At 47.6% G+C, this 26,240-nt stretch overlaps 1 protein-coding gene across 1 annotated transcript in view; it reads left to right on the forward strand.

The window, feature by feature from the left end:
* The window catches only part of SVEP1 (sushi, von Willebrand factor type A, EGF and pentraxin domain containing 1), a 182,423-nt gene extending 159,023 nt beyond the window's left edge, over positions 1-23,400 (forward strand). The window contains exons 48-50 of the mRNA XM_045020777.1: positions 5,876-5,971; positions 18,446-18,539; positions 20,186-23,400. Of these exons, the coding sequence (XP_044876712.1) occupies positions 5,876-5,971; positions 18,446-18,539; positions 20,186-20,216 (221 nt within the window). The 3' untranslated portion in view covers positions 20,217-23,400. The remainder of the gene's footprint in view (positions 1-5,875; positions 5,972-18,445; positions 18,540-20,185) is intronic.
* The last annotated feature ends 2,840 nt before the right edge of the window (positions 23,401-26,240 follow it).

Consider the following 26,240-nt stretch of genomic DNA (forward strand, 5'->3'; position numbering starts at 1 on the left):
CGTTTTGGTTTCAGAAGCTCTTGTTTCAGTTTAATGTAAACCTTCCTAGTAAAAGGAAATATGCCTGGTCCAAACCAAAATAAGTATGTCCACATAACCTTTTGCACCAGTTTAACTACATTGGTTTAAAATCACTCCTGACATTAAACCAGCGCAAGTCTGCATGCAAACAAGCCCTAATATACTGACTGTTACTAAGCAACCACAACTCTAACTGACTCCTTTGAAGTTGTGAGGGCCCCGCACCTGTCCAGATCAGCCCCTAGGTCATGAAAGTTCATCTTGCCATTGGAGGAAATTTTGGACCTAATTCTTCAGTATCTTGCAGCTGGTGTAGTCATATACACCTGTGAAAAATAGGTTTAAAATTCTGCCATTCTGATTTGGTTGCAGCAAAAACCCAGTTTGCTCTGATTTTATCTAGGTATAAATGGCTACACAAAGCAGTGGAGATCTGCCTCCTTTATTTATATCTGCAGTAGGCAATGGAAAGATAGCACTGGTTGAAAGAAAGAAGACAATCACCTCTCCTCTCTTTGCTCAACTCCTCTTGAGCAGGACATCCTGGCCACACTGCTGAGGCTAGCAAACATGTGGGGTTTTCTATACCTTCATTCTCACAAATGTTGTTATTCCCCAATCTCTCCCTTACCTAGCAAGTGCAGTGTAACACATTCCCTTCTGTCAGAAAGCTGGGCAAGTGTCTCCTTTAGTCAGTCATTCATAGATGCTGTGCCTGGCAGAGGTGAAGTAGATAAAAATCTGTAACGCACTCAGTTTTGTCCACATCCTGTGAGGGAAAGTTTGGCTTTGGACTTAAAAGTTGGACCTGTTTTAAGAAAAACACTTTTCGGTTCCTAGGAATTTAATTGCACATCATGCTGCAAACTAAACAGCTTGGGGCTTCTGAACAGGCTTTCACCTCTTGAACTCTGGTTCGATTCTAGTATTGGTTGGAAATAGCTGAAATCCCTGTTTGTGATTAGATGTAACCGGGAACCGCACCATTAATTGTCGTGTTTGTTGGCAGTCTCAGCAGAGAGACTAAGTAAATATCGAATGGCCATGGAGACTCTTACAAGGCCACATTGCTCAGCACAGACGCTGACTTTCCAGTCCGACCCCCGGCTCTGCCCCAGGCCCTTCCCCCCACTCTACCCATTCCCACAAGCCCCCATCCCCACCCCATTTCGCCTCCCCCAGAGCCTCGTGCATGCCACAAAACAGCTGATCGCAGCAGGCAGGAGGCACAGGGAGGGAGGGGGAGGCGCTGATGGGCAGGGCCGCCAGCAGGCGGGAGAGGCTGATAGGGGGCTGCCAGTGGGTGCTCAGCACCCACAATTTTTTCCCTGTGGGTGCTCCAGCCCCAGAGCACCCACGGATTTGGTGCCTATGTTACTGAGCCCTCAATGAGGCATAATTCCTAGCCACTCTATGAGAGTTTTGCCCAAATACAATACTGAATAAAAGCTACATAGGGATTTTAGGACTTTGCCCATAATTATTATTTATACAGGGTCATAGAGGGTGCATGGTGCTATACAGACACATAAAACAGACAGACCACTGCCCCAGGAGGTTTACAGGCTCATTTCAACATGACTCAGTATGGGAGAGCAGTAAACCCCAGGAGTAGTGGGTGTGTTGTGGGAAGAGCTAGAGTTACAACAGTAAAAGACTGAGATATATGCTATGGGTTGTGCGCACATCTTTATTTACTAATATACTTACAAAATGTATCGAGAAGTTTGCATAGCTAGATGTTAGTGGTCAGATAATACAGTGATGACCCCCCTGGCACCTTCCCCACCCACATCCCCTCCTGACTTTCTGCAGCCTGTCATGCCTGTGCCTATGGGAGCTGGTGCTGGATTTCCCCTCTAGGTACACAGGATCGTTTTGTGAGTAGGGGGCTGGACTGGGGCTGGGTTCGAATCTTGGATCTGCCACACATGCCCTATGTGACCTTGGGAAAGTCATTTAGGCCCACATCCACAAAGGTATTTAGGCTCCTAACGTCCATTAAAATCAGTAGAAGTTAGAAGTCTAATACCTTTGTGGATCTGGGCCTTAGTCTCTCTGTGCCTCAGTGCCCCATCTGTAAAATGGGGATAATAGCATGGCCCGACCTCACAGAGGTGTTGTGAGGATAAACACATTAATGTGGGTAATACTGCAGTTCTGGAGCCCATGAATATAGAGATATCTGGATAGATAGAACGGCAAATATTTCCTTCTATAGGTAGTACTCAGAGATGAGCCTGAACCAGGGAAAACACCCTCAGACATCAGGGTTTTGAAATCCCAATCTGAGTCATGCTGCTTGGGACCATCTCTAGTTATTAGATTGCCACTGTACTTAGGAGTGTTGCAGGTAAGTAGAGACCCATGGAAAAGAATGGCAGATCCCTTTACAGTTAACAAAGGTGAATTTGATTAAAGAATTAATATTGTTTGCCATGGCCTGTACACCATGTTTAAAAACAGTCTATTAAATCCACTGACTTCCTGCTGCTGCTAAGTCTGTGCCTGTGCTGTGCCACACCGAATTGGCTCCATGAAAGTGAGGAGAAGAAATTTGGCAAACAAATGGTTTTGCATTCGGTGTTACAAACTCCAGCTGAATAGTGCCTTCATATGTAACATAGTCTCTCTTTTGCAATCTCTGTGTCCCTTCCTTCACACACACATACACACACACACACACACTTCCCCTACTCCAGAGGTTCAGGGTGAAGTGAGTGTGCCCAGCACCTTGCAAAATCGATGACTGATTTCCTTACCTCCCTGGTAACAATGATGCTTAGCCTAGTCCTCAGCTTTGGAAGACTAATGTTAGGCTCCTGGTCATTTTGACCTGCCATCCCAATTCACAGCCAGTCTCCCTGTATACACAAAGGAACAGACAGCTGACGAGTTACATTAGAGTTCCTACACGTACATGCGCCGTCTCTCTTGTTTATGCAAAAACAGTAACTGAATGGAGCGTCACATACAATGGGTTTTAAACGGGCTTACTTCATTTTGTGGCATTGTTTCCCATATAAAGAGAGTCAGTAAGTAATACATAAAGACCTAATCTTGATTGGTGCTGAGTACCTGCACCTCCCCTCCGCTTCAGCAGCAGATGCCAGTGCTGAGCAACCTCTCATGGTCAGGCTTCAGCTGAGGTTACAAAACTCTGACAGGATTCAGTCACCGAATATTTCATGGTGCATTTGACTCAAGGAGTGGGGCATGAGGAGGAGGGGAAGCTTATACCATGACTGGCTCTGCCTCCTGAGACTAGCTCTGCTGCCCTGAGAAATGTGGAGCGACCCTAATTTAATGGTATAAACAAAAGAGTAATCCAGTGGCAGCATGGAAGTCCCATTCCTTCTCGTGCTTTGCCTCTGCTGTGCAGTAAAGGACATGGGATCAGACTTCTCAGTCCCCAGATAGGGCATGTGGCTCCCTCTTCAGGGATGAAACCCAGTTGAGAATGCCACCGAAACTGAAGAATAGCTGAATTTGACCTATTAATTTTAATGTGTTATGATTAAGTGCCCACCACAGAGTTTCACTGGGTTTGTCATCCGAACCAACTGAGAAGCAGCCAAGCCCAGTGGGTTTCACCCAGTTCTTCTTCTCTTGTGGCATCTCCATTAGTGGAGGTTTGCAAGCATGATAGTCCATTCTCTACAATCTTCTGCTAATCTCTTTGTGGTTGACTAGTCCTTTTGATCCCCATTGTCCATCCAAGATCTTTTGCTGCCTCGTGTCCTTCTGCCATCAGCTTTCCCCTCCAGTGCCCATAAACATGCATCGCCTGTGAACCTCTTAGAAGGTGCCTTATATCTTTCTTTTCATAAAATCTCTGATCAGCGTTTGCCGAGTTCCAATCTTTACCCAGTTAAGACACAGAAATTCCCATTGTTAGGGTCATTTTGCAGAGCTCTCCTACTCCAGGGGTCTGCAAAGCAGGACTTTATTTTGGGGCCTGATTATTGTCTTTATCCCTCTTGGTGAGCACTCGCGTGAGGATTGTAATGGGATTACTTATGTGAGTAAGTGCTTGGTGGTGTGAGTAAAAAGTTGGCACAACAACAGCAGACTTGCTTACAGTAGTGGTGCAGGGAATCCAGTCCGGTTTTTAATGCACACTCCAAGGATTCAGACTATTTGTCTTCAAAATACATCTCACTGCTGTGTCTTATTTGGACAACTGCAACAAACATTTTAAACAGGTTTTGCCTAAAAGTCATCATCCTGAATTGCTTCTGCTAACATTCATATTACTCTTGTGATATTAGTAAGCAAACTGAGATTTAAACCACACAGACAGCTGTCAGAGCATACTCCCCTTGAACCAAATGGGGTCAGGTTACTTTGTTGTTTTATGGTTTGGAGTTTATATTGTGGATATTTTATTAATGTGTATGTAGTTACAAGTACATATTGTTTTCCACAATTTCCCTTGCATATAGATGTAGATATATGTATATAGATATAATGATAGATAGATCATCTATTTCTTATCACCATGGTATCTAGGTGCAGATACGGTGTCTCTTGATCGCCAAAGGGTTTTTCCATAAAGCACTCTCTATCTGTTGTTCTCATCTATCCACTGTTACTTCCGTTTTTTTCCTTCTCCTTTTCTCTTCCTCCTTCACTCTCATCTTCTCCCCACTTCCCCTTGTGCATAACAGTCTTCAAGTATGTAAAAGGTAGATAAAGAGAAGTGTGATAAATTGTTCAGCTTATCCACTATGGACAGAACAAGAAACAATGGACTTAAATTACAACAAGGGAGATTTATCTTAGGTTAGCTTAGATTACTAGGCTGACCAGACAGCAAGTGTCAAAAATCAGGACAGGAGGTCGGGGGTAATAGTTGCCTATGTGAGAAAAAGACCTCAGAATCAGGACTGTCCCTTTAAAATCAGGACATCTGGTCACCATAGGCATTAGGGAAAACTTCCTAACAGTAATGGCAGTTAAGCCCTGGAATAAATTGCCTATGGAGGTTGTGGAATCCCCATCACTGGAGGTTTTTAAGAACAGGTTAGACAAGGGGTGGGCAACCTACAACCAACGGGCCACATCCAGCCAATCAGACCTTTAATCCAGCCCTCAAATTCCCACCGGGGAGCCAGGTTGGGAGTTTTCTCTGCTCCGGTGCTCTAGCCAGGGAGCGGGGTCTCCGCACGGCTCCTGGAAGCAGGGACAGCCAGGGGGCTCTGCACACTGCCCCCACTCCAAGCGCCAGCTCTGCAGCTCCCATTGGCCCGGATCCCGGCCTGGATCACCCTCCTGCACCCCAAACTCCTCATCCCCAGCCCCACCCCAGAGTCTGCACCCCCAGCCAGAGCCCTTTCCCCCCCATGCACCCCAATCCCCTGCTCCAGCCAGCACTCCATACAATTTCCAGACTGAGATGTGGCGCTCAAGCCAAAAAGTTTGCCCACCCCTGGGTTAGACAAACACCTGTCAGTGATGGTCTAGATAACACTTAGTCCTGCCTCAGCGCAGGGGACTGGATGGGTGACCTACATTTCTTTGACTCTATGTTCGGCCTCTCGTGCCCAGTGCACAAATGCAAGCTGTAGCAGGGACGGGATAAGAAAGGTCCAGTATAGGTCTGATGTATTTGAAGCTGACATTATTTACTCCCCATTGTTAGGCCAAATGCAGATTTGCTGCCAATGGATGAGTTTTATTCTCCTTGTAAACAGACCACACGCAACACTCCTGATAGTGGATACAAAACAATTGATGAGCTGAACTTTTGGTGGAACAAAGGTTTTGTTCGGCTCTTCTCAACTTCCCTCTCTCCTTCCCTTGTGCTAATGTTTTTCTTCTTTGTCCTTCCTCTCCCTTTATTTTTTCTTAGCAATATGCATCCTGCCTTGTCTGAACGGAGGTCGCTGTGTGGCCCCCTACCAATGTGATTGCCCAGCTGGGTGGACTGGATCCCGCTGTCATACGGGTAAAACTACTTTTACTCACCTATGTTTCCTTTTCTAGCGTTTGTTGTTGTCAGCACCAAGCAAGGCAATATAGAGGCATTGCACAGAGGTCTATGGTAACCACTGACTGGCTCAGAGAAAAAAAAAACTTAATATTCCTGAAGGGTTTGATCACTGCTACAGGCCATTTTCAGAATAATCTTGTTCTTGATTAGTCTGCAAAGCAGCCTGCTCCCTTGAGACCATTATCAAGGGAGCTTTCTGCTAAGGACCTGCAGATAGAAGAGAGGATTCCCACTGCCCATTTCCAAGGAAAGTAATATTACCGTATCACCCGACCAAGGACTGAGCAGAAAGCATGCGTCTGAATTATTGCCTGAGCGTAAGAGTTGCTGAGCATCCGCAGTTCACACTGACTTCAGTGGGCCTGCAGGTGTTCCACATCCCTTTTCTCTGAGACATTTGTATGAACACCAACCTTTGCATTTGTGTTTGTCACTCGATTTATCCCACTGTCCAATGTTAATTTGTGAGGAAAACTGTACCGAGCCCAATAATTACGAGCAGAATTTGAACCTGTCCTTTAAAGACCTTCATGTTACTTAGTTTTCAGTAGTCACTTGTGGGTGACTGCTGACAGCATGGAGAAGAGGCAGGGGGGAAAGAGATGGGCATCCTAGTATGTTAGACAGTCTAAACTCAAGGGATGCAGTTTGTGCCTTCTGTACAGCACATTAGTAGAGAGCTCAGACCTTCAATACCTATTGCTCGTTGTTTATTTATTCCTTTGGAATACTTGAGCATCCATCCCTAGCTCTTAGTGTAAGCCGTGTTAACTACATGTTCTGTAGGTAGGACAAAGTATGGTTAGCAGTGAGCGGTGCTCTACAGAGGCACAGCACCCACACAGCAGTTGCCAGGGGCATTCTGTCTTCGGAAGGCAGAGGAGAGAGGCAGACAGAATTATTATGCAAACAGTGTGCTAGGTGCTTAGGTCAGAGTCCTTCTAAGAGGAGCAGTATTCACAAGCCTCTAGAACTGCACTCTTTAAAATCCTGTAGCATGAGCTCCCCTCAGCTCATACCACTACTGAGGTGCTTGGATGGTATTGGGACCAGGCCATATCCCCAGCTTTGCCTTCTGGAGTGCTTCTAGACTGCAGAAGCTCAGGTCTTGCTCACTTGACACTGCGCTGTCATACATGGAGCAGCACATGCTGCCATTGTGGCTGCCCTGTACGTGTAACTTAGGATTCCTATGGGTAGGGTGCCCCGCCCTAGGGTTAGGATTCCTATGGGTAGGGCACTTGGAGATAGGGTTAGGGTTCCTAAGGGTAGGGCACTTGGAGCTAGGGTTAGGGTTCCTATGGGTAGGGCACTTGGAGCTAGGGTTCGGGTTCCTATGGGTAGGGCTTCCCGCCCTACGGTTAGGGTTCCTAAGGGTAGGGCACTTGGAGGTAGGGTTAGGGTTCCTATGGTTAGGACACTAGGAGCTAGTGTTATGGTTCCTATGGGTAGGACACTTGGAGCTAGGCTTAGGGTTCCTATGGGTAGGGCGCCCCGCCCTCGAGTTCGGGTTCCTAAGGGTAGGGCACTTGCAGCTAGGATTAGGGTTCCTATAGGTACGGCGCACCGCCCTAAGGTTAGGATTCCTATGGGTAGGGCATTTGGAGCTAGGGTTCGGGTTCCTATGGGTAGCGCTTCCTACCCTAATGTTAGGCTTCCTCAGGGTAGGGCACTTGGAGCTAGGGTTACGATTCCTATAGGTAGAGCTTCCCGCCCTAGGGTTAGGGTTCCTAAGGGTAGGGCACTTAGAGCTAGGGTTAGGGTTCCTATGGATGGGGCACTTGGAGCTAGAGTTAAGGTTCCTATGGTAGGGCGCCCCGCCCTAGACTTCGGGTTCCTAAGGATAAGGCACTTGGAGCTAGGATTAGGGTTCGTATAGGTAGGGCGCACCGCCCTAAGGTTAGGATTCCTATGCGTAGAGCATTTGGAGCTCGAGTTAGGGTTCCTATGGGTAGGACTTCCCGCCCTAATGTTAGGGTTCGTAACAGTAGGGCACTTGGAGCTAGGGCTAGGGTTCTTATGAATGGGGCGCCCCACCCTAGCGTTAGGGTTCCTATGGGTAGGGCACTTGGAGCAAGGCTCAAGGTTCCTGTGGGTAGGGCTTCCCACCCTAGGGTTAGGTTTCCTAAAGGTAGGGCACTTGGAGCTAGGGTTAGGGTTCCTATGGGTAGGGCTTCCCGCCCTAGGGTTACGGTTCCTAAGGGTAGAGCACATGGAGCTAGGGTTAGGGTACCTATGAGTACAGCTTCCCGCCCTAGGGATAGGGTTTCTATGGGTAGGGCACTTGGAGCTAGGGTTAGGGTTCCTAAGGGTAGGGCATTTGGAGGTAGGGTTAAGATTCTTATGGATAGGGTACCGTGCCCTAGGGTTAGAGATCCTATGGGTAGGGCACTTCGAGCTAGGGTTAGGGTTCCTATGGGTAGAGCACTTGGAGCTAGGGTTGGGGTTCCTATGGGTAGGGCTTCCCACCCTAGGGTTAGAGTTCCTAAGGGTAAGGCACTTTGAGCTAGGGTTAGGGTTCCTATGGGTAGGGTTTGCCGCCCAAGGGTTAGGGATCCTATTGGTCCGGCACTTGGAACTTGGGTTACAGTTCCTGTGGGTAGTGCTTGCCACCCTAGGGTTAGGGTTCCTATGGATAGGGCACCTGGAGCTAGGGTTAGGGTTCCTATGGGTACGGCACATGGAGCTAGGGTTAGGGTCCCTATGGGTACGGCACCTGGAACTAGGGTAAGGTTTCCTATGGGTAGGGCACTTGGAGCTTGGGTTAGAGTTCCTATGGGTAGTGCTTCCCGCCCTAGGGTTAGGGTTCCTATGGGTAGGGCACTTGGAGCTAGGGTTAGGGTCCCTATGGGTACGGCACCTGGAACTAGGGTAAGGTTTCCTATGGGTAGGGCACTTTGAGCTTGGGTTAGAGTTCCTATGAGTAGTCCTTCCCACCCTAGTGTTAGGGTTCCTAAGGGTAGGGCACTAGGAGCTAGGGTTAGGGTTCCTATGGGAGGGCACTTGGAGCTAGGGTTAGGGTCCCTATGGGTAGTGCTTCCTGCCCTAGGGTTAGGATTCCTATGCATAGGGCACTTGGAGGTATGGTTAGGTTCCTATGTGTAGGGCTTCCCACCCTAGGGTTAGGTTTCCTAAAGGTAGGGCACTTGGAGCTAGGGTTAGGGTTCCTATGGGTAGGGCTTCCCGCCCTAGGGTTACGGTTCCTAAGGGTAGAGCACATGGAGCTAGGGTTAGGGTACCTATGAGTACAGCTTCCCGCCCTAGGGATAGGGTTTCTATGGGTAGGGCACTTGGAGCTAGGGTTAGGGTCCCTATGGGTAGTGCTTCCTGCCCTAGGGATAGGGTTTCTATGGGTAGGGCACTTGGAGCTAGCGTTCGGGTTCCTATGGGTATGGCATTTGGAGCTAGCGTTAGGGTTCCTATGGGTAGGGCACTTCGATCTAGCGTTAGGGTTCCTATCGCTAGGGCTTCCCGCCCTAGGGTTAAGATTCCTATGGGTAGGGCTTCCCGCCCTAGGGTTAGGGTTCCTATGGGTAGGGCTTCCCGCCCTAGGTTTAGGGCTCCTATGAGTAGGGCACTTGGAGCTAGGGCTAGGGTTCCTATGGTTAGGGCATTTGGAGCTAGGGCTAGGGTTCCTATGGGTAGAGCTTCCTGCCCTAAGGTTAGGTTTCCTATGAGTAGGGCACTTGGAGCTAGGGTTAGGGTTCCTATGAGTACGGCTTCCCGTTCTAGCGTTAAGATTCCTATGGGTAGGGCAATTGGAGCTAGGGTTACGGTTCCTTTGGATAGGGCACTTGGAGCTAGGGTTAGGGTTCCTATGGGTAGGGCACTTGGAGCTAGGGTTAGGCTTCCTATGTGTACGGCTTCCCACCCTAGGGTTAGGGTTCAAAAGGATGGGCACTTGGAGCTAGGGTTATGGTTCCTATAGGTAGGGCGCACCGTCCTAAGGTTAGGGTTCCTATGGGTAGGGTATTTAGAGCTAGGATTAGTGTTTCTATGGGTAGGACTTCCCGCCCTAATGTTAGGGTTCCTATGGGTACGGCACTTCGAGCTAGGGTTAATGTTCCTATGGTTAGGCTTCCAGCCCTAGGGTTAGGGTTCCTATGGTTAGGGCACTTGGAGCTAGGGTTAGAGTTCCTATGGTTGGGCTTCCCACCCTATGGTTAGGGTTCCTAAGGGTAGGGCACTTGGAGTTAGGGTTAGGGTTCCTATGGATGGGGCGCCTCCCTAGCGTTAGGGTTCCTATGGGTAGGGCACTTGGAGCTAGGATTAGGGTCTCCTATAGGTAGGGCTTCCCGACCTAGGGTTAGGGTTTCTATTGGTAAGGCACTTTGAGCTAGGGTTAGGGTTCCTATGGGTAGGGCTTACCACCCTAGGGGTAGGGTTCTTAAGGGTAGGGCACTTGGATCTAGGGTTAGGGTTCCTATGGGTAGGGCGCCCCACCCTAGGGTTCGAGTTCCTATGGGTAGGGCATTTGGAGCTAGGGTTAGGGTTTCTAAGGGTAGCGCTTCCCGTCCTAGGGTTAGGGTTCTTATGGGTAGGGTACTTGGATCTAGAGTTAGTGTTCCTGTGGGTAGGGCTTCCCGCTCTAGGGTTCGGGTTCCTATGGGTAGGGCACTTGGAGCTTCAGTTAGTGTTCCTATGGGTAGGGCTTCCCGCCCTACGGTTAAGGTTCCTAAGTATACGGCATTTGTAGCTAGGGTTAGCGTTCCTATGGATTGGGCGTTCCGCCCTAGGGGTAGGGTTCCTATGGTTCCTATAGGTAGGGCTTCCCAACCTAGGGTTAGGGTACCTCTTGGTAGGGCACTTGGAGCTTGGGTTAGGGTTCCTATGGGTAGGGCTTCCCACCCTAGGGTTAGGGTTCCTAAGGCTAGGGCACTTGGATAGGGCACCTGGAGCTAGGGTTAGGGTTCCTATGGGTACGGCACATGGAGCTAGGGTTAGGGTCCCTATGGGTACGGCACCTGGAACTAGGGTAAGGTTTCCTATGGGTAGGGCACTTGGAGCTTGGGTTAGAGTTCCTATGGGTAGTGCTTCCCGCCCTAGGGTTAGGGTTCCTATGGGTAGGGCACTTGGAGCTAGGGTTAGGGTCCCTATGGGTACGGCACCTGGAACTAGGGTAAGGTTTCCTATGGGTAGGGCACTTTGAGCTTGGGTTAGAGTTCCTATGAGTAGTCCTTCCCACCCTAGTGTTAGGGTTCCTAAGGGTAGGGCACTAGGAGCTAGGGTTAGGGTTCCTATGGGAGGGCACTTGGAGCTAGGGTTAGGGTCCCTATGGGTAGTGCTTCCTGCCCTAGGGTTAGGATTCCTATGCATAGGGCACTTGGAGGTAGGGTTAGGGTTCCTATCGGTAGGGCTTCCTGCCATAGGGTTAGGGTTCCTATGGATAGGGCACTTGGAGCTAGGGTTAGGGTTACTATGGGTAGGGCTTCCCTCCCTTGGGTTAGAGTTCCTATGGGTAGGGCTTCCCGCCCTAGGGTTCGGGTTCCTATGGGTACGGCAGTTGGAGCTACGGTTAGGGTTCCTATGGGTAGGATTTCCCTCCCTAGGGTTAGGATTCATATGGATAGGGCATCTGGAGCTAAGGTTAGGGTTTTATCGGTAGGGCTTCCTGCCCTAGGGTTAGGGTTCCTATGGCTAGGGCTTCCTGCCATAGAGTTAGGGTTCCTATGGATAGGGCACTTGGAGCTAGGGTTAGGGTTCCTATTGGTAGGGCTTTCTGCCCTACGGTTAGGGTTCCTATGGGTAGGGCACTTGGAGTTAGGGCTAGGATTCCTATGGGTAGGGCTTCCCGCACTAAGGTTTGGCTTCCTATGGGTAGGGCACTTGGAGCTAGGGTTAGGGTTCCTATGAATAGGGCTTCCCGCCCTAGGGTTAGGGTTCCTCTGCGTAGGGCACTTGGAGCTAGGGTTAGGGTTCCTATGGCTAGGGCTTCCCGCCCTAGGGTTAGGGTTCCTATCGGTAGGGCACTTGGAGCTAGGGTTACGGTTCCTATGGTAGGGCTTCCCTCCCTAGGGTTAGGGTTCCTCTGCGTTGGGCACTTGGAGCTAGGGTTAGGGTTCCTATGGCTAGGGCTTCCTGCCCTAGGGTTAGGGTTCCTATGGGTAGGGCACCTGGAGCTTGGGCTAGGGTTCCTATGGTTAGGGCTTCCAGCCCTAAGGTTTGGCTTCCTATCGGTAGGGCACTTGGAGCTAGGGTTACGGTTCCTATGGTAGGGCTTCCCTCCCTAGGGTTAGGGTTCATCTGCGTAGGGCACTTGGAGCTAGGGTTAGGGTTCCTATGGCTAGGGCTTCCTGCCCTAAGGTTTGGGTTCCTATGGGTAGGGCACTTGGAGCTAAGTTTAGGGTTACTATGGGTAGGGCTTCCCTCCCTAGGGTTAGGGTTCATCTGCGTAGGGCACTTCGAGCTAGTGTTAGAGTTCCTATCGCTAGGGCTTCCTGCCCTACGGTTAGGTTTCCTATGGGTAGGGCTTCCCGCCATAGCTTTAGGGTTCCTATGGATAGGGCACCTGGAGCTAGGGTTAGGGTTTCTATCGGTAGGGCACTTGGATCCAGGGTGAGGGTTCCTATGGGTAGAGCACTTGGAGCTAGGGTTAAGGTTCCCATGCTAGGGCACTTGGAGCTAGGGTTAGGGTTCCTATGGGTTGGGCACTTGGAGCTACGGTTAGGGTTCCTATGTGTAGGGCTTCCCACCCTAGGTTTAGGGTACCTATGGGTAGGGCACTTGGAGCTAGCGTTCGGGTTCCTATGGGTATGGCATTTGGAGCTAGCGTTAGGGTTCCTATGGGTAGGGCACTTCGATCTAGCGTTAGGGTTCCTATCGCTAGGGCTTCCCGCCCTAGGGTTAAGATTCCTATGGGTAGGGCTTCCCGCCCTAGGGTTAGGGTTCCTATGGGTAGGGCTTCCCGCCCTAGGTTTAGGGCTCCTATGAGTAGGGCACTTGGAGCTAGGGCTAGGGTTCCTATGGTTAGGGCATTTGGAGCTAGGGCTAGGGTTCCTATGGGTAGAGCTTCCTGCCCTAAGGTTAGGTTTCCTATGAGTAGGGCACTTGGAGCTAGGGTTAGGGTTCCTATGAGTACGGCTTCCCGTTCTAGCGTTAAGATTCCTATGGGTAGGGCAATTGGAGCTAGGGTTACGGTTCCTTTGGATAGGGCACTTGGAGCTAGGGTTAGGGTTCCTATGGGTAGGGCACTTGGAGCTAGGGTTAGGCTTCCTATGTGTACGGCTTCCCACCCTAGGGTTAGGGTTCAAAAGGATGGGCACTTGGAGCTAGGGTTATGGTTCCTATAGGTAGGGCGCACCGTCCTAAGGTTAGGGTTCCTATGGGTAGGGTATTTAGAGCTAGGATTAGTGTTTCTATGGGTAGGACTTCCCGCCCTAATGTTAGGGTTCCTATGGGTACGGCACTTCGAGCTAGGGTTAATGTTCCTATGGTTAGGCTTCCAGCCCTAGGGTTAGGGTTCCTATGGTTAGGGCACTTGGAGCTAGGGTTAGAGTTCCTATGGGTAGGGCACTTGGAGCTAGGGTTAGAGTTCCTATGGTTGGGCTTCCCGCCCTATGGTTAGGGTTCCTAAGGGTAGGGCACTTGGAGTTAGGGTTAGGGTTCCTATGGATGGGGCGCCTCCCTAGCGTTAGGGTTCCTATGGGTAGGGCACTTGGAGCTAGGATTAGGGTCTCCTATAGGTAGGGCTTCCCGACCTAGGGTTAGGGTTTCTATTGGTAAGGCACTTTGAGCTAGGGTTAGGGTTCCTATGGGTAGGGCTTACCACCCTAGGGGTAGGGTTCTTAAGGGTAGGGCACTTGGATCTAGGGTTAGGGTTCCTATGGGTAGGGCGCCCCACCCTAGGGTTCGAGTTCCTATGGGTAGGGCATTTGGAGCTAGGGTTAGGGTTTCTAAGGGTAGCGCTTCCCGTCCTAGGGTTAGGGTTCTTATGGGTAGGGTACTTGGATCTAGAGTTAGTGTTCCTGTGGGTAGGGCTTCCCGCTCTAGGGTTCGGGTTCCTATGGGTAGGGCACTTGGAGCTTCAGTTAGTGTTCCTATGGGTAGGGCTTCCCGCCCTACGGTTAAGGTTCCTAAGTATACGGCATTTGTAGCTAGGGTTAGCGTTCCTATGGATTGGGCGTTCCGCCCTAGGGGTAGGGTTCCTATGGTTCCTATAGGTAGGGCTTCCCAACCTAGGGTTAGGGTACCTCTTGTAGGGCACTTGGAGCTTGGGTTAGGGTTCCTATGGGTAGGGCTTCCCACCCTAGGGTTAGGGTTCCTAAGGCTAGGGCACTTGGAGCTAGCGTTAAGTGCCCTACTCATAGGAACCCTGGAGCTAGGGTTAGGGTTCCTATGGGTAGGGCTTCCCACCTTAGGGTTAGAGTTCCTAAGGGTAGAGCATTTGGAGGTAGAGTTAGGGTTCCTATGGGTAGGTCTTCCCGCCCTAGGGTTAGGGTTCCTGTGGGTAGGGCACTTGGAGCTAGGGTTAGGGTTCCTATGGGTAGGGCACTTGGAGCTATGGTTAGGATTACTATGGGTAGGGATTCCCGTCCTAAGGTTAGGGTTCCTATGGGTAGGGCACTTGGAGCTAGGGTTAGCGTTCCTATGGGTAGGGCACTTACAGCTACGGTTTGGGTTCCTATGGGTAGGCCTTCCTGCCCTAGGGTTAGGGTTCCTAAGGGTAGGGCACTTGGGACTAGGGTCAGGGTTCCTATGGTTAGGGTACTTGGAGGTAGGGTTAGGGTTCCTATGGGTAGGGCACCCCGCCTTATAGTTAGGGTTCCTATGGGTAGGGCACTTGGAGCTAGGATTACGGTTCCTATGGGTAGGGCTTCCCGCCCTTGGGTTAGGGTTCCTAATGGTAGGGCACTTGGATCTAGGGTTAGGGTCCCTATGGGTAGGTCTCTTGGAGCTAGGGTTAGGGTTATGGCCGACTTTAGGCCAATTCCACCACTTCTCCCAAATCTGGCCCCACACCTAAGAGGGCACCGCGCCCAGTGGCATGGCCGCCAGGGGGGCAAGTGTCCGAGAATCCCTTCCCTGGCTAGAGGCTCCTTTTTAATTTTTACTCACCCAGCGGCGCTCCGGGTCTTCGGCAGCACTTCGGCAGCGGGTCTTTCACTTGCTCCAGGTCTTCGGCAGCACTTCAGCGGCAGGTCCTTCTGTGCCATCCAAGTCCCGGAGTGAGTGAAGGACCCACCTCCAAAGACTAGGAGCGCCGCCCGGTGAGTACAAGCCCCACGTGTTTTTTTATGTATGTGCTTTTTTGTTTTTTTTCAGTCATCCCTTCCTGGGGCCCTGTTGAAACTGTTCAAATCGGGCCCCGCACTTGCTAAATCTGGCCCTGAGAGGAGGGAACCATTACCTGCACCTTCCCTCCTCGCTTGTGCCCATGCAGAGCTAGCCAGAATCCCAGCCATAGTATCTAGTTTACATAGTCCGAAGGACAGAGTAGTGGCCCTATTTTTAAACCTCCAAATAGATCGGGGGGGGGGGGCGGAATCTATTCCTTGGACTCACTGAGCTGCACTGCTACTTTTGAAATACTTTAAAGAATTGCGGGTCTGATGATCCCCTCCCACTGGTGTAAATTAGATAGAATTATAGACTTCAGTGGAGTTACCCAGTGGTGTAAGTGAAAGGAGAATCAGGCCCTGTTTCTATAGCCATGTTGATCACACTTTATATTAAGGTTCTATTTACAAATGATTTATCCAAGCTTAATAAATGAGAGCTGTCATGAACACATTGCAGATATGAGCAGAATGTGTTGTAGATGTTTATAATATCATCAGCTAAAGGTCTTATAGGTGGTTATAAGTAACCAGTTGGACTTGATAACACTCAGCTGGCCCTTTAATAAAAGATGCATTAATCATGAATTAACCCTTTATAAACTGTTTTAAATGGAATCTTAAGTGTGGCACAGTTTAGCAGAGTATAGGGCCTGATTCTGCCCCCATATAGCTCTTTACACCAGTTAATTGGACTGACTTCAGTAGCATTACTCTGATTTACGCTGGTGTAAGTCAGAGTCAGTGTTTTGCCATTAATTAATAAATATAGCAGGTCAGCAAATATGAGGGAGATGCCATGTGATATGCCGCAGGCCTAAGCATTCTTCTGAAAATCAAGATGCGAAAGTAAAAATTTTTACACAAATCTAAGAGTATTAAAAAAAAGTAATATTTTCTGAAGGGATATTTGTGTACCGCAGTATGCAGTAACGTTCCCTCTGATACTTTACAAAGCACTGTAGGAATTATTGCTGTTATATCTGGATGACTCAGGAGATTGGACACCGGATACACAGCATTTCTCTTCAGCCATTTGAAACCATGCCAGATTAGAAATAACCCAGAATTGTTATCACCTAATGGTTGTTCCGCAACCCATATGTCATTTCTAGTGGACAGCTCTACCCATCACAAAATCCATCATCAGAGCTGGCATCCTCATTGGCATTTTCAGCAGAAAGGCCAACATGAGATTAGTGATGGAGAAACGGAACTTGCCTCTCACTTTTCAGTGAGTCTGTGAAGCTTGGAGTTTTGAGGCACATTGGTGACGTGAGGTCAGGTGTGGGGAGGTTTGTACCACTGCTGCCCTGACCGTACCTGTGCTCTGAATAAAGAGAGAATTAAATACAGTTACATGGATTTTTTTTAAAGAATCTAAAGTAGTTTTCAGCGTGACGTAATTCATTATATTTAATGTGCAGAGAATGGTCCGTTTCTGTAATCACCTGACATAATTTTGGTGCTGTTTTGACCCCCATCCCTCCCTTTAAATGGATCGGGATCGTGTAACACCAGCTGCTTTTGCTGATTCCTGCCCAGCGCTCCCCTTTCTGTCTTCTGTGGCTCCATTTTTTAATCAGTTTCTGGACAGTGGTGCATTCCCAGTGCCTAAGTATTGTCAACAGCTGCTGTCTTACTCACCATGTTTTGCTTTTCCTCACCAAGACTGTATCATCTGCTTAAGCGACTTCACATTTTTCAACTGTCCTGTGCTATAACATCTTCCATTAGATGAAGCTCATTAAATGTGTCTTCTAGTCTATCCTAGTAATCATATCGCACTTGGTCTCAGGGTTGACAGGAAGACTTGGGGCTTTGTCTTTTTCTCTCTGTTTGCCTGATGTCCATTTGGCTGATAGCAGAGTAACTGCAGCTGCTTCATGCTGTCCCAACACTACTCTGCCAAATAGGCCTGGTGTTTCTTCACTACTTGAAGAGCCCTGTGGAGTTCACTTACCCACGTCTCATGGCTGTGACATTTCTTTCAGGAAGCTGTTGTCATTCTCTGCTTCTCCTCTATTTCCATGTTCAGCTGTTTCTTTATCGAGAATTACTCCTTCTCAGAAGTTAGTTTTTAAATGGCTCCTTTGTCATCACGTTCTCCTTTTCATCTGGTATATTTTCCCCCTTCTGACCATGTTGAGTTTCTGCTTTTCTGCATGCAGTTCTGGATATTGTTTATGTCTCCCATTCCGAGCAAACATCCATGTTTCATCTCTGAAAATGAGGCCTTCTTTCCTATTGATCTCTTTGATGTGCTACATTAACTCCTCCTACTGCTTATATTTGCATTCCACTTTGCTTGCCTGGGCTTGAGCAGTAGTAACGCGTGTTTTAAAGCCAACATAAAATATTTCATTGAATGTTTCATGCTGCTACGCATATCACAGCACCTAGCAAAAATAGCAAAGAGGGTTGATTCAAAATTAGCAAAGACCCACTTCTGAGCTTATTCTTTCCAGAGCAAATGGCCATATCCAAACACATTTTCAGGATTGGGGTTTTTTTTTTTAAATGTTATGGTTTTGAGAACACCTTGGTCCCTCCTGTTCTCTGCCTGTGGCACACAAGAATTTAGTCTCCTGAGCGCTGGAGTAGGTTATTGGGTTCAGTACAGCTGGGTGGGGTTTACTGGGCTCATTCTCTGACTAACGGAATGATACATACAGAGCTAAATGGATTTTCAAAACTTAATCTCCCAGATGAAAACTATTCTAATCCTACTGGAGTACATATTGTCAAAGTTAGACTCAGGACTCACAGTTTGTCAGACCACTCTGTTTTATTAGCACAGCGCTCTGCTAATAACACCCAGACAATGTGAGCACCATGCAAGACACAAACTATCTTATTTATACAAATAAAAGGGCGAGAACTTAACAAGATAACAAAGGAAGCAGAATCAGATAAGTTTACCTGGGCTAGGCATGCATATCTTATTTCCTTACTAACTATTACCGATCTTCTGTTAATGTTTCGCCATTAGCACCATTGGTTATGCCTAGTGTTTCTTTTCCTGGCACCTGTATTTCAGCATTTCTTATTTCTGCTTAAAGGTACATACAACATTTCTTTAATCCATTCTTATTTTTACAATATAATTCATTCTACTTTCACAATATGTATACATGTGTGTATTTGAATGCAGCTGTGTGCCAGTCTCCCTGCTTAAATGGTGGGAAATGTATACGACCAGATCGGTGCCATTGCCCCTCATCATGGACTGGACATGACTGCACGAGGTAAGTGCTGGCAAAGTCTTTCACATCAGGTTTGTGTCTGACTCTAATGAGCTAATTACATGGAAGGTCAAGTTAAATAAAAAGCGGAGCCCACCAGGAAAATCTTTTGGTGCAGGTCAGTTGAGGCATGTAAGCAGCATGCCCTCTACCTCTGCAAGGTATTTGTAGACCACCACTCACAGTCTATTGTTTGTTCACTGCACCGGATTTGGCAAAGGCTGCCGTTTGGATTTTCTCCTCTTGTTTTATGGGGCTGGCTCTAATGCCTATTTCATCTAGACTGTAAGCTTCCTGGGACTGGAACCATCTTCTTGTTCTGTCTTTCAGAACCTCAAGAGAGGTTGTTCCTGTGACATTCCCATCTAGGACATGAAGCAGGAAAGCCAGAACTCCAGTGACAAAGCCAGTTCTCATAAGATTCCCAGCTTGATTTTTGCAGATTCCAAGAGGTTTGATAAGCTTTGATTTAGCAACCAAACCTTTTGGAGTTTTTCTGAGCCGAACCAGAACTTCGAACCTTTTGAGGTTCTCCTGTCACCGGTTTGAACTGTTTTTATTATTAACCAAAGATTATAAATATGTGCAGCACTTTATATACCCAGAAGAACACAGGTCGCTGGCCCAGTGAGCTTACAGTCTAAGGGTCCAGACCTCAGTACAGGGAACTTCCATCATCTCCAGTGGGGGTTCTGCATGCAGATAGCTTAAAGGGTTGATGCTTAATTAGACATAACACAACTGATGACCCTGGACAAAGGAGGTGCAAAAAAAAGAATAATGAGATTTGTTTTGTTTGTTTCATATCTTGTTAGCTTCAGACTTTGGCCTCAGCCTTGCAGTGAGCTCCATTCACCGCAGGATCAGGACCTTGGTTTAAATTTTAAAAGGATACAGTGATGCATACAAGCCAAAGTAGATAACACTGAAAAGAAGGCTAGTAGTGGTTGGCTAGCTGGAAGAAATGACTTTTAAGGGGAGATTTGAATGACTGGAGGTTTATATCAGGATCCAGGATTAGATTTCCTTCATTGTTTCCAATATGGTGCCAGGTGTCAATCCTTTATATGCTCCCTGGAGCCACCTGGCTCTCAGGGCCGTCCTTACCCATACGCAAACTACGCAGCTGCGTAACGCAAATTGCCCCAGATTTCCTGGTGCCCTTCGCAGCTTCATGCTGCTCCAGCGGCCAGCCCGATCTCCCAGCCAGCTCAGCCCCCACCCCGCCCCCACTCCACCCCTTCCCCTGAGCTACAGTCCGGGGGACTGCAGCAGGGCTCAGGCCGCTGGTGAGTGCGGTTCCCCCCTGCCCCCCAAGTCCCAAGGCTGGGAGCCAGGGGAATAGAGCGGAGCAGGCTGGGGCCAGGTCACTCCACTTCCCGCCCCCCGCCATCCCTGTTCCTGCCCTGCCCCCCACAGACCTTGGGCACACAGCCGCCCCTACCCCCCGCAGACACCTGGGGATGCCCCCTCGCCCCCGCCCCAAAAGGCCTGGGGCCAGCCCCCTGCACTGTGTAGGGCACCACAATGTCTACGGACGGTCCTGCTGGTTCTAATCACTTCTGCTTTCATTTTGATATACTTCACTCTGCTGATTCATTCTGTATATTCTAGAACACTAATGTTGTTTTGTTTGTTTGTTAATGCAGGAAAAGGAAGGCTGGATTCTATCCCTTTTAACAGCAGAGGAACTGTTTTATACTAAGAAAATATTTCTTCAGCATAGCCACTGGGGCTTGAAACCTAATGCGTTGTAAATCAAATCCAGTGCTTTTTTCCCCCTTGAAAATGTTTTTGCTTTGTGATATATTTTTCCTATACTTTTCCATTTTTAAAGAAACCAAATGTGTTTTTTCATATACAAAAATATAACAAATATATGCTGCTACACACACACAAATGTACAAATTCTGCTGTCCAGCGAGGAAATAGCTTGTGTACATTTTGGTCCTTGCCATTCCTTGAATACAACTGGTTAATTCAAATACATTTTACTGCCAACCAAGAGTAAACAGGATGTTGCAATTCTGGGTACTAGTTGCCAAAGCCTTACTGTAATTCAGCAGTTAGACTGTAGACAATAGTTACTGTAGGCTAAACTGAGCTGTGAAACATTCCACGATACTTTGAACCTGATCTCACTTACACCTATGAGAATTAGGAGTAATTTGATTGAAGTCAATCTCAACCTGCTGGCACTCTGCTGAAATGGAGTTATACCAGTGTCAGGCTGGTGAAAGAGGAGAATCAAGCCCTATAATTTTTGCCATAAGGAATTAATTTTCCTTGAAAATGTTTTAATGGGAGGGTGTTTGTGTTAAGTTTACCATAGACTGACTGGTGAAATAGTCAAAAGTTTAGACTAGGGTGCCCAGACAGCAAATGTGAAAAATTGGGATGGGGATGGGGGGTAATAGGAGCCTGTATAAGAAAAAGACCCAAAAATCGGGACTGTCCCTATAAAATCGGGACATCTGGTCACCCTAGTTTAGACTAGGTGGGAAAATGTTGTGTAGCTCAGAATGAAGTAGACAGACAACTCCAGTAGCCATATCCATGGAAACAGGTGAAATTGACAGGTGATATTTGTAGTGTGCAGAACCATCAGTGAACTAGAAAAATAGTCTCTCTCTCACACATACACACACACACACACACCCCTTGCCAACTAAGAACTACAAAGTGCACAATCCACATAGGAGTGAGCTATTCCAAGTCATACGTAAAGTCTGTCACGCATTCTCTGACACCCCTATTGCTGAACATATTAGCATCATAAGAAACGGGCCCCTGAGTGCTCTTGTTAAAAATGCCCCACACTGATGCTTACCTGTTGCTAGGTAAAAGCAGGGGGTGAAAGGAATGTATGGGGAGTGGAGTGTTTTTGGTATTAGCATTAGAGGGCGACCATCTGAGGTATGAAAGGAGTTACTGTACAAGCATTTGGCTTAGAAACCTTATCTGACACGCCTTTCTACAAACACTCCGCTCGCTAGGTTCAAAATGCTCATGTAATAAAGCAAAATTAGTATCAACATTAGGAAAGAAGAGGAAGGAAATAATTTATCGCATGGAGCTTTATTTACTCGTAAACCACTCTGTGTGCACGCTCTGGTTCCCCACCCTTCCCTTTTATAGTTAGGGTATCCCTTAGGAACGCGTCCAGGGAAATGTAGTAAAAAACAAAGAGGAGTTAATTATGTATGTGCAACTGCTGTGGGCACCAGTGAAAGGAAAACACCTGATTATTGTGGTGCCAACTATAGAGGCAGAGGAAAATGACAAGTGGATCCTGTAATGGTAGCAACTGCCAATTTAAAAAAAAAAGTGGATTGGAGAAGAAAAGGAGGGAATTTTGTAAAATGGATTCTTCTCCTATCTCAGTTCTAATGCAAATTAAATTCCAGCCTTCAACCTGCAACCAATTGATAGAGATTTCCATTCAGATTGTAGCATTCTATAGTTGAACAAAAGCCATTAGAAGAGTTAAGGAGCTTCTCTTCCTATCAAATATTGCCGGGCAACTATACTGGGGCACCCAACTCCACTACAGTGGATTTTCTTTACAATTTTGATTTAATCATAACTGCTAAAATATCAGAATATGATAACATTGTGCTAAACTATAGTTTCCCCCAAAGAAATAATCATACAGCAGCTTAGGTCTGGGAGAGGTTTGCACCACACAGTTGCACTCATGCTCTCAATAAATACTGTCCTTGGGAATGAATCACCACCATGGAACAATACGCATTTCATTTGCCTTTCTCTGTGCTGTCACGGAAACTCTTCCTTTTCAGTTTTTATTTTGTTTAAAATGTCCTGGGAATTTAGCAGTGTTTATTACAAACCTTTAAAAACTGATAAAAATCAGTGCAACAAATTAATTTCACAATTGTGTGGGTAAATATTGAGGGATGGGAGGATAGAAAACAAGCAACAAATAGAGAAAAGTAAAAGAAGTTTAATGCTGTGGTTAATTTCATGAACTGTACATTAATAAGTACACATCTGCACGCGAGTGTATCTTCCACTACGTTACCTTATTTTAACAGGCAGCCTAACATTTACACTTAGACAGACATATTATTAACATAAACACATCTACCTAATGTCATGTATTGGGTTTGCTTAACACAATCTTGAGTCCAAAATTTGGGTGACAATCAGTAAAAACGGAATAATTGCTTTTTTAAAACCCAAGAATCTTTCAGTAAAAATCACATAAAACTGAAAACCAAGGGTCTTACCTGTCCCACAGAGAGTGTTACTGGAGGCCTTTTGTTCCATATAACCTGTTTGCAGTGCCCCGCCCAGAAACTACAGGAAATGGAGTGGGTAGATGGAGAAGACTGAGCTGTCTTTTTATATACACACACATTTTTATATATATATATATAGTTCTTGTCTCTTTACACAAACCAAACCGTATCTTTTCTACTGTATCTGTATAGTGTGTGCCCTTTCTCTCCTTGTGATGCCCTGATTCTGTCTTGCCCTGATGCTCTCTTTGGAGTAGAACAGTGTTGTGTATGGAGGCACTTCGTGTTGGTAGGAGACTGCTTCAGAGGAGCCGCATGGCCTGCCTCTAGCACTGTGAGTTCACATGGACGAACGGTTAGACAGGACTCAAAGACCAGTCCGGGAAAACCATGTCATTAGCAGAGCTGCTGGCAAGGCACAAAGGCTGTTCTAGTTAATGATATTTTGCTCTTTACAATAATATAGTCTCAGAGGAACAATCTTTTTGCAAATACTGTATTGTCATTTATGTCACTGCTTGTTGTGTGTATTAAATGACTTCTGTGTGATGCACTTTACACTGTAAATAAAGTTGCACCCTATTTAGTACCTGTAAATACAACTTTGCGCTCTTTCATCAGTGCCTAACAACAGCTTCCTGTGTCTCCTCCCAGCTCTCCGTGGCCTGATGTAGGAGTTCAGGTTGTTAGGAGAAGTGGATCTCCACTCAAGTGCAATGATTAAATCATTAATAATCATTCTGAAAGACTAATCCAGGACATCCAAACGTCATCCTCTCCTTTAAAATCCTCTCCTCTGGTTGGAGATGTATTAAAAGTGAATGAGCCAAACTCAGGCCTGGTGTAAACAAGTATAACTCTATTCAAGTCGACATCTGCTCTTTGCTACCAGTGACCGAGCTGGATTTGGCTCAGATTGCTCTGCTGGGCTCCTGGCATTGTGCACTGAGAGTAAGGTTTTCAGAGACGCTTAAGGGGATTTTCAAAGATATCCAGGTCCCTACTGAAGGGGAGCTGGAAGCCAAACTCCCTTAGGGTACGTGCAGACTACCCGCCGGATTGATATATCGTGTCTCATCTAGACACGATATATTGATCCCCGAACATGCTTCCCATCAACTCTGGAACTCCACCAGAGCAAGTGGTGGTAGCGGAGTCGATGGGGGAGCCGCAGCCGTCGATCCCGCGCTCTGAGGACGGGAGGTAAATTGAAATAAGATATGTCGACTTCAGTTACGCTATTCCCGTAGCTGAAGTTGCGTATCTTACATTGACCCAACACACCACCCCTCCCCCCAGTGTAGACCAGGCCTTAGACTCTCTTGAAAATCCCAGTAGATTGTGGAAGACACGCTATACTGGAAGATATTCCCTACAACCGATGTTACCACTGTTCCATGGAAGGAAAGTATAGAACAGGTCAGCCAAACGATTTTTTGCAAACCACAGGGCTGGTTGCAGGTCACATGAGAATTGCACTGGATTTGATGAAAGCCAACTTATTATGGGGACTGTGGGCTTGTTTGGTGGCGTTGGGCAGCTGTTTTCATGAAGCTGTGGCCTGTGTTGGGTTTTTTCCTGCTTGTCTCTGGAGTCTGCTTTTTAGGGGGGGGAGGGGATTATGCCCTATGCTGGTTTTTTCTCAAACTCCACCCAGCAGCATGGCCTTATGACACAAACTCTGCCCTGTGGCATGACACACCAATACAAACCCTTTCCCCACAAGTTCTTGCCTTTTCCGCAGGTGTTTAGACCAATCGCACTTGTTTGCGGCAGGTTTTATGGCAACCCCTTGCTGTTAAACTTCCCACGTCTGGTCACTTTCACAGCATCTTTTTCGCTTTCTCGCTTTTTTATCTAAAGGAGGCAGAGCCTGGAATTCTAGGGCTGGGTGACTGGGGCAAGTTCCTTCACCTCTTTGCAACCCCCTCTGTGAAACCAGGATAATGAGCTGAACCTCCTTCGGTGAAGTGTTTGGAGCTCTGCAGATGAGTGTACGAGTGAAGTATTTTTACTAAATGGGAGGATTGGCCAAAGCCTCCAGAGAGAGACCATTTCTACACTGAAAGTGAAAGGTCACCATTTCGCCTCGAGGACTGTGTCCTTGATGACGATTAACCCTTTCATACCTTTACGCACACACACAACATTGCCATTCCCATCTGGCTACTCCTTTCTTCTGCAATAGGAGCCGTCTGCACTAACCCTTCTGTTCCCAGCCCTGCCTAGATTCACCCTTCTGCCCTTTGAATTTTTACAGCAGGGTGTCAAAAGCAACTGCAATTCTCTCCTCCCAGTCCCTGCACTGTTCTTTGAATCTGTTCCCTTTTTGAACTCTAGTGTCTGCTTATTTGTGTTCTTACGGTGTGGGGTGAGGAGGGCTACTACAGGGGAGGGCCTGATCCTGCTTCCATTGAAAGTAACAGGAGCAGGGCCCCTGAAGGAGGATCCCGTAGTGCTTTTCATATAATCCATGTATAATGTTATGTCCCATCAGGCAGATGGATGGCAGAGGAAGCAGCATGGGGCCATCTCCTCCAACTCTACCGGGAGCAGCAGCAAGCTCCCCTCCCCCCTGGAATGGCAGGGGTAGCAGCAAGGGGAACCCCCCATACTTACCCCAGCAGCTGGGGTGTATCTGTGCAGGGGCTGGGCTTGCAGCACTCTCCTCCTGACAGAGTCCTGAGGTAGGTAGTGTTGCTGGTGGCCCTAGAGGAGGAGTTAGCACTCCGAGAGGTGCCTGGGATGCAGGTCACCCCTCCCAGGGCCAGAGTTTCAGCTTGTCTGCAGACTTAGATAGAACCATGGATTAATTTGCCTCATGCGAACACAAGGGATAAACACCTACTTGTTTTTAAATGAAAGCTGAGATGCGGATGTAATCACATGACTCCAGCAGCTCATTCCTCAGGTTTGGCTTTACAGCATTTGTGCCTTAATCCGGTGCTGTTTCCTATAGGGTTTTTTCCATTTAGAGTTTAGAGAATGTAGCACTGGTATGAGCTGCTAAATCAGCAGCCCTGGAATTTTATATCACCTTATGTGCAGAAAGGATCATGCAGATTGTGTGAGCTCCTGCATACTGCCTGTATTTTTACTTCGGATTTTACAGGGCTGCTGCATAGGTCGAAGTGTCTGTAACTCGTGGTTGCAAGAACATAGCAGGTCTTATATAGCACTTTCCATCCGGGGATCTCAAAACACTTTACAAAGACCAGTATCATGTGTCCTTGTTTTACAGGTGGGCAAACTGAGGCAAGGGAGCTGGGAAATGACTTGCCCAAAGTCACCTGCAGCCAAGCTGAGAATAGAACCCAGGCCTTCTGAGGTCATACTGCCTCCCGTGCTGTGTCACAGCAGCCGCAAGAACTGGTGGGCAGTAGCCACCTATCTGACCTCCGCATTGTAATCTCTGCTTTACAGAGCAGAATAACTGAGATGA

Source organism: Mauremys mutica, chromosome 6, assembly GCF_020497125.1.
Source record: "Mauremys mutica isolate MM-2020 ecotype Southern chromosome 6, ASM2049712v1, whole genome shotgun sequence".
Lineage (NCBI taxonomy): Eukaryota > Metazoa > Chordata > Testudines > Geoemydidae > Mauremys > Mauremys mutica.